General features: G+C 34.7%; 2 protein-coding genes across 2 annotated transcripts; one reads left to right on the top strand and one right to left on the bottom strand.

Moving 5' to 3' along the window:
* Nucleotides 1-325: 325 nt before the first annotated feature.
* On the top strand, nt 326-1,609 carry LOC18033215 (carboxylesterase 1). Its single transcript, XM_024183701.1, has one exon. The coding sequence runs from the start codon at nt 444-446 to the stop codon at nt 1,419-1,421; it is 978 nt and encodes a 325-aa protein (XP_024039469.1). The 5' UTR covers nt 326-443; the 3' UTR covers nt 1,422-1,609.
* A 390-nt stretch (nt 1,610-1,999) lies between these two features.
* On the bottom strand, nt 2,000-3,327 carry LOC18033058 (carboxylesterase 1). Its single transcript, XM_006421738.2, has one exon. The coding sequence runs from the start codon at nt 3,066-3,068 to the stop codon at nt 2,106-2,108; it is 963 nt and encodes a 320-aa protein (XP_006421801.1). The 5' UTR covers nt 3,069-3,327; the 3' UTR covers nt 2,000-2,105.
* Nucleotides 3,328-12,748: the final 9,421 nt, after the last annotated feature.

Raw genomic sequence — 12,748 nt, 5'->3', positions numbered from 1 at the left:
GTTTTGTATTTATGTAATACATGTGATATTTTATTAAGGATGAAATTTATTCTCAAAATCAGATTTTGAAAAAATAATTATATTAATATCTTTCATAGTTGTTGTATTATATTTTCTGAAATTAAAATAATATAGAGTTGAATTTTTATTTCACAATAAATAAATTAAAATTATTTTTAATTTTTAATTTTTTTATCTAATGATCAATGTTCAGCAAAAATTCAATTCAGAATTCTTATGCTTTTGAGTTTTGTCTTTCTAATTCATGACAGAGTAATTTTTTGTATTAAAAAATTTCTTAAATGCTTCAATCTCCCCTACTCTCTCTATAAATTAGACCCCGTGACTTCTCAAAGCCATCGGAGCCTCGAAATAAAAGCTGAAAGCATATCAAATAATTATTTCCAATTTCATTCATCACATAACCTCAGCTAAGGTTAAACATGTCAGACACAACTGCTCTATGTGAGTCAACCACTGATTTCCCCCAACACCCTATGTTCACCTTCAACTCCGACGGCACGATGATTCGCAACCACAGCCTCTACCCAAACACCGCAGCCACACCCGATCCAAATGACGACACCATAGCTCTCTCCAAAGATGTCCCCGTCAACCAATCAAACAACACTTGGGTCCGCATATTCCTGCCCCGTCAAGCACTTGATTCTTCCACCGACACCAAGTTTCCCCTCGTAGTTTACACCCACGGTGGAGGCCTCCTTCTCTTAAGCGCAGCCACAAAAATCTACCATGATTTATGCTCAGAAATTGCAGCCCGAGTCCCTGCCATTATTGTGTCAGTAGATTACAGGCTTGCCCCCGAGCACCGCCTCCCAGCGGCCTATGATGATGCCGTGGAAGTCTTGCAATGGGTCAAAACCACTCAAGAACACTGGTTGCGACAATACGCTGACTTCTCGTCTTGTTTCATAATGGGTGATAGCGGAGGTGGCAACATCGCTTACCACGCAGCACTGCAAGCAGCCGCACAAGTTGATGATTTGTTACCTTTGAAGATCAAAGGGCTGATATTGCTCAAGCCTTTCTTCGGTGGGGTCAAAAGGACTGAGTCAGAGTTGAGGTTGGCCAATCAACCGATTTTACCACCACCTCAAACTGATTTCACGTGGCAGTTAGCATTACCCATCGGGGCTGACCGCGATCATGAGTATTCCAATCCAATTGTGGGAGGTGGGTCAAAGTTTTTAGACCAATTCAGGTTGTTAGGGTGGAAGGTGATGGTGACTGGGGGCAGTGAGGATACGTTGTTTGACCGTCAAGTTGAACTGGCGAAGTTGATGGAGCAGAAGGGTGTGAATGTGGTGAGTTATTTTGATGATAGCCCCCACGATATGATTGGCGATCCTGTCAAGCTTGAGGCTCTGTATGTTAACATAAAAAAATTCATTTTGTCTTGAGAATTAATGTGGCTGCATATTATAAATGTTACGTGAGTGATCGATATGGCCAGTTTAAGTGGTGTTTTATTTGTTATAGCTCTTCTGTGCTGTTGGCTCCGTGTTAACATAAAATGATCAGATCTTGTCTGGTGTGATAGATTGTTAATTGCTCCGGCTTTGTCATGATCATAAATATATTAACAGCAATTAAGCATCTAAATTTTTTCTTGCCACTACGTACAAATATACTTAGGCACTTCAAACATCGACCAATCCTCTTTAACTTTTTAGATATTTTAATAGTGTACAGCTTAAATCAAATAAAAAATAAATGTGCAAAATTACAAAGTGTTAAATCAAATAAAAATTAAATAAGTTACAGCTGCTGTAACTTATAACATCTTCAAAATCATGTAAAAAATGTAATAAATGATAGAATCTGTATGATTAGTAGAATCTACGTGATTTTTAAAGAGGTTGAAAGTTACAACAATTGTAATATTTTTTTAGTGTAAATTTATGATTGACAATAATCAACTTATTTATTTATTTTTTTAAAAAGGACAAACACTACGGTGTAAATACCCTAAAACAAAAAAAGATGGAATGCTTTTATTAGTTGCAATTATCATAAAAATCCAAAGCGAGAATCATAATTAAACATCAAATTCCTAATTACACTGACCCACCACCACTCACTAATTAAGCAGTCTTCGTGGAGGACAAAACAAAGTCTTTAAAATAACCGCACAGAGCAGGACCAGCAAAGTCTCTACTACGGTGGCCACTACCATCAACATGGCCCACCACAGCCACGCCCTTTTGTTCCAAAAGCTTTAGAAACTCAATCTGACGGTCACTCATTGGGTCAGCAAAGCCAACGTACTCCATCACCCTCCATCCGAGCGAGCTCATTTTCTCAATCAGCTTTGATCCACCTCCCACCGTCGGATTGCAATACTCATGATCACGGTCTGCACCTAGTGGCAGTGCCAACTCCCACATCGTATCATTAAGAGCCAACGGAAAATCAGGATCTTTCTCCAATCTCAACTCTGATTCCGTCCTCTTGACCCCACTGAAGTATGGTTTGATCAAAATCAGGCCCTTGATTGTCAGCGGCAACAAATCATCAACTATAGCAGATGCACGTAATCCTACCCGGTAAGCAAGGTTACCACCAGCGCTATCTCCCGTTAAGAAACAGGAAGAAAAGTCAGCGTACTGTTGTAACCACCCGTCTTGACTTGTCTTGAGCCAGTGCAACACTTCCATGCCATCATCGTAGGCTGCGGGAAGACGATGCTCAGGGGCAAGACGATACTCTGCTGTCACGACCACAGCAGGGATTTGGGCCGCGATCAATTGGCAGTACTCATGGTTCGTGGATGTAGCTGCGCTTATAAAAACGAAGCCTCCGCCGTGGAAGTGAATAATGAGAGGGAGCTTGGCGGATGATGAGGAACAAGTGTTATTATTATTATTAAGAGCTTGATGGGGCAGGAATATACGTACCCAGATGTTTTTTGATTCGTTGACGGTGAAATCTTTTGAGAGGGCTATTGTGTTGTCATTTGGATCGGGTTTGGCTGGTGTTCTTGGCAAAACATCGGGTTCCCGAGTGATGGTGCCATCGGCGTTGATCCTCACCGGGAAGTTTTCCATTGTTGGGCAAATTGTTTTGAACTTGGATGATATGATGGTGCAACCGACTGTAGGCTTTGCTACAATGGGATGCGAACGCGCAACAATAGGTGTGACTGAAAAGTCAAAATAGCCTGCACTTCAGACCAGTCGTTTATCCGATATTTAGGTCCAGAAATAATTCAAATGATAAAAGTGCAAAGAACTTAATAATAAGTTAAAAAAAAAGAGGGAGAGAAAAATGTAATGAACAGTATTTTTTCCCAGCGTAAGTTTTCAACTTTTCATGATCCACTGGTTGTCTGATATGTGCAGGAGCATACCAAGAATGATTTGTCCAACATACGGCTGTAAATTAATCTAACGGCTATACACGTTGCAATCCTGTGGTCGTGGATGATAGATATTTTGACTTTGTACATTTGCCAATGCTTGTCCATGAGCCATCTAGAGAATCCCTGACTCAGCATAACGTGTCAACAAAGAGCTGCTGACTTGATCCAATGGTCATAGATAAATGCCCTTTGTTCTGCTAATATTATAATTAACTAATATTTTACGATGATCGAGATTCTTCTTAAATAATTTTATTGTGGCAGATCCCAAAGATCGACCCTCACTAAGGGTTCAGGGAGACATGCCACCGAGCTCATTGACTTTTGGAGTCGTCTTATATTATATTTAATATAACTTATAGCTAAACAAAATTTATTTATTGGCTCACCTGACCCTAATATCTATTACTCGTTTTTATATTTAAAAAGTTTGATTTTAAGTTACAATAAATGTAATTTAACAGTTAAGAAAACTCAAAAACAACCATGCATGTGTGTCGTCTACATTTGCTAATGCTTATCTGTGAACTATTTAGATTTAGAAAACCCTCACTGAGAATACTGTGTTAACCTTGTGTTGTCACCAAAGAGCTGCTAATTCAATTTTTCACCTCGTACTGGACTATTGATTGATGCCGGGGTTGTAGCGCAGAAGAATTTCATCAAATACCTTGTTCAGTTTATCGAGCACCTATTTTATCCTAATAGAAATCAATGCAATACCTGAATACATAAGTCCAATCCTCAGATAAGCTCTTTTATGGCGTTCCTCGTCTATTGATTTTTAGCATGATTTTTTAAAAAACTTTTTTAGCTTTTTTTTTTTTTAATGATGCGAGATATGTAACGTTAATAGTAGAAATCGCATACTAATTATTTCAACTTAGTTTCGTAAGTTTTCTTTCAATCTACAAAATTATGTAATTGTGCAAGAAAAATTGTAAAATAAATAGAAAGGTCATGTTCCTCCTACAGAAATCAAATTTTACCAATTATCCCCTCGTTTTTATGGTACTCTCATTGGCCTCTTAATAGAGAAGAATTAAATAAAGACAAACACAAAAATTCAGTATGAGTGATTGTCTCAATCTTTGCCAACCAATTCAAACAAAGATTGATTGCAGTCTTGATTTACAATGTTTGAGGTTTTACAACAAATGAGTTTATTAATAATATTGGATTTCCACAAATACAATATAAGATTTTGTAACATAACACTAGCATTTGCATACTAAAGCTTAAACAAATGCTTGATATATATGTCATTATCAGTCAACATAACAAGACCGATTACTTTTTTGTATTTTTAGTACATTGCACTACGCCACTACATTTTTTTAATGCTGATAGTTAAGATGGACGCTTTCATTATATTGCAACACGCCAAAAGGCAAAAGCAGCCGCCCCCACGACAGCACACACGCGCACTGACTAAGCAGCAATTGTTGAGGACAGCACGAAATCCTTCACGTAACCATGTAGAGCCATGCGCTTGGCAGAATCCATAAAATCTTGCATACGGTGGCCACTATCATCAAAATGACCCACCACTTTCAATCTGACGGTCTACAAGTGCGTCCTACACCACCAATCACCATTACCTTCCAATCTAACGAACTCATTTTCTCCAGGAGCTTTGACGACTCTCCTCCGACCGTTGGATTGCAATACTCATGATCACGGTCAGCCCCCAAAGGTAGTGACAACTGCTATTCGGAAAATATGCTCTTTAAAAACATATGTGTTTGTTTAATTGTAATAAATAATTTTTCTGATTAATAAAATAAATGAGGTATTTTATTTAAATATCTTAATTGTATTAATATTTTTTATTAAAGTCTATTTAATCATATTATATGTATTTATGTGATCATCGTGTGGATTCACAGAAGACATAAATATAAGTTATCGTATGATTAAATAAATTTAGTTCGCAATTGATAAATTCATTAAATGATTTGTCTTAATCATGTATGAATTTATTGATGTAGTACGACTACATTGAACATGATCACATATGAGATTTAATTAACTTTGTAATAACTGTCAGGCTTATTAAATCTCATAGGCATTGATTTTACTGTAATCTTAATTTTGAGTTAATTATGATTTCATGATTGTAATTGTTATTCCATTTGAGTTACCAATTGGCACGACACATCCTTGTGTTCAAGATTACCCGGTATCTTGGTGGGAGCAATTATGAGTATTGGAGTTATGAATTAACAATATAGAATTTGTACAACACATCTCTTGATGGGTTTTCGGCACTTGATCATAGAATTCTCTGGCCAGAGTGTGTCAACATATTTAGTATGTTGAAAATGATCATTAGAGAAAACCAGTAAGTATCGAGGAATAAGATGTTATTAAATTGATTGGACAGTTGAGATATCAATTTAATTAACGATGTGGTACAAAGGATTGTGCAGTAAAGAAATCAATGTGCCTTGAGATGAATTATTATTCGAGCATACAATTATGGAAGTCAGTTCCAATCTTTTAGTGCAGTAGATTTGGAATTAAATAATTGGGCTAGTTTAATTACAGGCATAATTATTGTAGCCACTATTGTATATTCCCAAATGATTTCCAAGTTAGCTGATTTAATTGACTGCACCACTACTGGATTAATAAGCAAGATAACTAGCTATTTGGGTCAAAAGCCTAAATATATCATTTAACGTGAGGCTCCATTTAATTAGCTTGTGTGTAAGGAGCCTTATGTTATTTTACAAGGTGGGTCCCCTATAGAAAAAGCAAGCAACGTGAGTTTTGTTTTTCATTATTTGGAGCCTAGGATTTTCACTAAAGGGAGATATAAAAAGGCTTATTTTTTCTAAAGAAAGAGATAGCAGCCACTTTATACAGATCAGAGAAAAAAAAATTTCTCTCTATTGTAAAAAATTTCTCTCTATTGTTGAGAGAAAAAATTTCTCGTGCTAGTTGCTTTAGTAGTGATAAAGGCGCCCGCACGTCAAGTGCAGATCTAACCTGAGTCATAACCTAGAAGATCATTAGTGACAGTTCGTGATCTGACAAGCATGGTGGTGACAGATCGTGATCTAACATGAGTGGTGGTGACGGATCGTGATCTGGGAGCCTAAATCACTTTAGTGGAAATAGCCAAATCGGATTTTCAAGGTACGATTTCTAGAATACAAATTCCTATATATTGTATGAGAGCGGTCCTTAAAAGGTTATATAAAAAAAAATTTGATTTTTCCCCAACAATTAGTATCAGAACCATCTCATATTAATATATAAGAATATTGTATGAAATCATTCTTGAAATTTATGTATTAGAGTGGCACAATTTATTCAGAAATATATTATTTGTTTAATATATGAATAAAGCATGTTTTGGTTTGTCTTAATTCATGGTTAGTTTTTCCGTTGTATTTTCCTTTTGGATCTGTAACAAGAGGGGTGGTTTTTTATCATCATGTTTTCCTCTTAATTTATTTTACTGTTATAGAAATTTTGTAAGCCGAAATTGGCCTAGGAAATTTGTAAATTAATCACTGGAAAATTGCGGAAACTTGCTGGAAACTGCGGCAACGAACCAGAGTAGCAGCACGCGGCCAGCAGCACACGCTGCCAGGCGCTGCACACGCAGCAGCTGCAGCGCGCGCTGCAATGCTGCTCGCGGCGCAAGCAAAGGGCTTCCGGTTGCGCACGCGGGTTTTGGCACGTTTTCCGACGAGGCGGCAACGGTTGGTTTGGCATCAAAGATGCGTCGGAGATCGATGGCAACAGTGAACAGTGGCTGGGCATTTGTGGAGGTTGCGGCTGGGGAAGAAGAAAGAAAGAAAAATACGATTTTAGGGTTTTATGGTTTCTATCATGGAGGTCACTATGGTTTCATAATTTTTACTTCGGGCAGAAAATTTTAATTTTTTGCATTTAAGTTCAAACATAGTTTTGGGCTTAATGAATCCTAGTTTTAGGCTCAATTTCAATTGGGTTTAATGGATTAAAATGCATAGATAAAATTAAATATATTAAATTTATTTTTGGTCTAAAAATTTTATTTTAATAATTTTTTTTTAATTATTTATTTCCTTTCAAAATTAAAATTGAACCAATTATAAATTTAAAAGCCCAATTTCCCCTAGTCCATTAACAAAGATAAGCTTATGGAAGATGAACATTGACAAGAAGCCCAATGAAGATTAAGCTTAGGGTTAATGTATTTTTCATTATTAGGAAAGCCATGAATTAAGATTATTTAAATTTTTTTCTATATGTTATGTTTTGGATGATAACATGCCATGATAATATGTCATATAGAATAGGTAGTGCCACTCTATGCATAATGATACATGTCATTCATTAATTATGAATCTCGCTTTATTGTTTGTAATTTGCGTATGCTTAATAATATTGGATATCATCTAGATAATATTATAGGAAGCATGCAATTAACAATATGTATGTTTTAAAAAGGAAAAACTAATTTTAAAATATTGAGTGGGAGAGGAAAAATTCAAGATAATTTTTTCCACGGCCTCCATTGTTAGTTCAATAATAAAATTATATATATACCTCGACTTCATGATACGGTGATGCTCCCTACGGAGGGTATATATATTAGATATTTTATTTGATGAACTTCTTCAAAGATAAAATTGAAATATTTTTCAATCAATTGTTCACCCCAACGGCGAGTATTGATATGAAAAATACGTAGATTGAAACAATGGTTATACACTCAACTAAAATTTGTTATTAACCTTCCCAACGAAACTCTGTTAACAAATTTAGGCCCAAAGGGATAACGATAATTATTTATCATGTCTCTACATAAAAGTAAATAATCCAATGGATAATTGGGTCTAGTAAGTGTAGACATGACTTCCCCAACGGATAGCTTGTCAAAGCGGTACTAGATTATCGTTACAATAAATTAAAATGTATTTATGGTTTTTTGTATTTTTGTCATTTATTATGAATTTTGTTTCAAAGTATTTATGCATGTGTATTTTGTTTTTTTTTTTTCAGAAAATGTCTTCCATCAACCCATTATTAATTATCCTTGTTAAAAATGAACTCACTGGCGAAAATTATTTAGATTGGAAACGCAATCTATTAATATTCTCACTGCTAAAGGCTGCAAATATGTGTTGACCCAGCCATGCCCTCCAGAACCAACGCTATACGATTATAGAAATCAGAGGGAGCCTTATGAGAAATGGTGCAAAGCTAACAAAATGGATAAGCGCTATATATTGGCTTTGATTTCTGTGGAACTGCATAAGAAACATCGGAGCATGGAAACATGTACTGAAATAATGGCTAGTCTTTATCAAATGTTTGGGCAAAATACCCATTTTGCCAAAGAAGCAGCATTAAAACGTATTATGGATACTAAGATGGAAGAGGGCACAAGAGTTCGTGATCATATCCTCAAAACGATGGACTATTTGAATGAGGTAGAGATTCATGGTGTTCAAATCAATGATAAATCAAATATTAACATGGTGATTGAATATTTACTTGATACATTTAAAGAGTTTAAGGTCAGCTATATCTTAAACAATAAAGATATGACCTTAATTAAATTAATGCACGAACTACATGCTATAGAAGAATTTTATCATAGCAGAAAACTTCCTGAAAAAGGATTCTCTTCAAGGCGTAAGTCGAAAGACAAGAATGAGCGAGCAAGAGTTGGGATCGGCAAACTGTCCACTAAAAAAAGTGGCAAGCCAAAAGGCAAGTGTTACAAATGTGGACAGAAGGGTCACTGGAAGAAAGATTGTCCTAAGATTATTAAAATTAGGTATAGGAAATCTTTAAGCTTCCTAATTAGTTCAGATTTCTATTGATTCATACAATAATGAATTCTGAGATAACTAATTTTATTTGTAATTCATTTATTTGATTTTCAGGAAACTAATAAATTAAGTGAAGAAAGCTTCAAACAGCAGTTGAGGACATGCTAGTTTATATCAATTGAAAGGCTAGATCAATTTTACAAGACTTAAAGTTTTGATATTTGTCTTTATTTTTCCAAATATTAGAGGAATTTAATTTCGGTGACTTGTTTTAATAAACAGGAGTACACTGTTATTTTTTTATCCTCTGTTTATTACTTATTTTGGTTATTTATAAAGACAATTTATATCATATAAGTCCATTGATCTATTCAAAGCAAGATATAATGATAAAAAGTATATGCATTTATCTAAGAAAAAAAATATTTCTTCAAACCAAAATCACCTATGATATTTATGCTTAAGTCATATAAACTATAATAAGATTTTAAGAAAATGATTAATGATAGACTTGTTGGCCTATTAAGATTGATCATTGTAACTCTATAAATCTTATTTAGAAAAGTAATATGACGAGGATGCTCGTTTTGAGCTAAATGCATAACATTGTATTGGATGATTTAGCGCATGCAAATGTATATGGACTAATCAGTTTACATTTCATAAGAGGTTATGAGTATTCTATCAATCTTATTGATGAATATTCATTTTATTTATGTTTGTCTAAATGCGTCATGATTCCATTGCTTTTGAAATTCAAAAGAGTACGTGAATAAGACAGAAGCAATTAGACAGGAACATAAAAGAACGTCGATATGATCGAAACAAAGAATATCTCTATGGAGAATTAAAGCTCTATTTGGTTGTCAAATGGGATAAACTCCCTCATATAATGAACACTATGATACAATAGTGTAATTAAATGGAGAAACAAGATTCTTTTGGATAAGACAAGATATATACTAAGTGGTTTATCATTTACCTTTTTTATTCCAGATACTAGTACTTAAAACTGCAAAGTTTATTGAACTTAGTCTCATCTATCTCGGTGTCTACTACTTTAAAAAATTATGAAAAAGTCACAAAACATGGTTTGAGACACATTCATATTTGGAGTTTACTAGTATTTCTACTAGAATCAGAGGTAAAAAAGATGGATTCGTGTTCAGAAGCTTGCATGTTTTAAGTATCTTAAAGGAATAAGGGAAAGTCTGAATTATAGTCCTTAAGATAGGAATGTATTTATAGACATATTCTTTACTTTCTTTGAGAAAGACTATATAATGACTTATAACTTAAGAGTAAAGTAAAACTAGAGAAATTAAAAAGATTAGGTTGATGCTCAACTTTCAACACCTGTTATAGAACAGGAAGAACAGCAACAACCAGCTGATCAGCACAGGATTATCCTTGAACAACCATCACTTTTAGAACCTTGTCGTAGTGGGAGGGTAACTAGGTTACCTGCGAGATACATGTTATTGAGAGAAACCTATACGACGATCTTAGTTGAACATGTATAAGATCTCACTAGTTACAACAAAACTCTAATAGACAGATATGTTGAATTTTGTAAAAAGGTCATGAATCAAGAAATGGAATCTATGTATTCCAATAAAGTCTGGAAACTTGTAGAGGCACCAAATGGGGTAAAACTTATAAGGTGCAAGTGAATCTACAAGAGAGAAAGAGGAGTAAACGGAAGGATGGAAACATTTAAAGCAAGATTAGTAGCCAAATGGTTTACTCAGAAAGAGGGAATCGATTATGAGGAAACATTTTCTACGGTTGCTATGCTTAAATCCATCAGGATTCTACTCTCCATTACTGCAGTGCTAGATTATGAAATTTGGCAAATGGATGTCAAGATAGTCTTTCTTAACGGGCATCTTGAAGAAGACATCTACATGCAGCAACCAGATGGATTCATACAAAAGGCCAAGAACACATGGTATGTAAGTTGCAGAAATCCATTTATGGATTAAAGCAAGTATCTCGGTCATGGAACATCAGATTTGATCAAGAGATTAAATCGCTTGGATTCATTCAGAACATTGATGAACCATGTGTGTACAAGAAGATTCAGGAAAAATTTGTAGCCTTCCTAGTTCTTTGTGTAGACAATATTCTCCTGATTGGAAATGATATAGGAGTATTGACTACAATAAAGATTTGGTTAGCAAAACAATTTGATATGAAAGATCTGGGAGAGGCAAGTTATATTCTTGGTATCAAGTTACTACGAGACCGGAAGAATAAAACTTTAGCCTTGTCTCAAGCGGTCTATATCGATAAGATATTGGCTAGATTTAGCATGGAAAATTGCAAGACTGGTTTATTACCATTTAAACATGGAATTACATTCTCTAAAGATCAATCACCTAAAACATCTGAAGAGATCGAGCAAATGAGATGAGTTCCCTATGCAGAACTTGTGGAAAGTCTCATGTATGTCATGCTTTGCACTAGGCCAGACGTCTGTTTTGCGGTAGGAATGGTTAGCAGATATCAATCTAATCCTGGACCTCAATACTGGATTACAATCAAGCATATTATAAAGTATTTGAAAAGAACTAAAAATTATATGCTTGTGTACTCTGGTGATGAACTTATTCCAGTGGGTTATACTAATTCTGATTTTTAGTCAGATAAGGATTTTAGAAAATCAACTTCCGGCTATGTGTTTACATTAGGAAGTAGAGCTATTAGTTGGATGAGTGTGAAACAATCTTGTATCACAGACTCCACAACTGAAGCTGAATATGTGGCTACATCTGAAGCTGCAAAAAAAGTTATATAGCTCCGCAAGTTCCTACAAAATCCTAAGGTGGTACCTGTTGTAACTACACCCCTTAAACTATTTTGTGATTATGGTGGTCCAATAGCTCAATCTAAGAAACCACAAGAAACAAAACATATTGAGAGGAAGTATCATCTTATAAGGGAATAGTGTAGAAATGTTATATGACAGTACCCCAAATGACATTAGATGCTAAATGGAATATCTTATTACAATGGCCATTAGTGGGAAACCTTTATAACCTGCACTTAGAGCCCTAGAGCATGTGCAATATGCCAGATATGCTTTGAGAGCTAGTGGGAGATTGTTGGGAAAATATGCTCTTGAAAAGCATATGTGTTTATTTAATTGTAATAAATAATTTTTCTGACTAATAAAATAAATGAGGTATTTTATTCAAATATCTTAATTGCATTAATATTTTTATTAAAGTCCATTTAATCATATTATATGTATTTATGTGATCGCCATGTGAATTCACAGAAGTAATAAATACAAGTTATCTTATGATTAAATAAATTCAGTTCGCAGTTGATAAAGAAAGTGGGGCACTTTATTTAGGTATAGACTGTAATAAATTCATTGAATGATTTGTCTTAATCATGTATGAATTTATTGATGTAGTACGACTACATTGAACATGATCACATATGAGACTGAATTAATTTTTTAATAACTGTCAGACTTATTAAATCTCATAGGCATTGATTTTACTGTAATCTTAATCTTGAGTTAATTATGATTTCATGATTGTAATTGTTATTCCATTTGAGTTACCAATGGGCA

This window comes from Citrus clementina, unplaced genomic scaffold (genome assembly GCF_000493195.1).
Source record: "Citrus clementina cultivar Clemenules unplaced genomic scaffold, Citrus_clementina_v1.0 scaffold_9, whole genome shotgun sequence".
NCBI lineage: Eukaryota > Viridiplantae > Streptophyta > Magnoliopsida > Sapindales > Rutaceae > Citrus > Citrus x clementina.
Note: the sequence above shows the minus strand (reverse complement) of the source record. Positions and strands in the feature narration are given on the sequence as shown.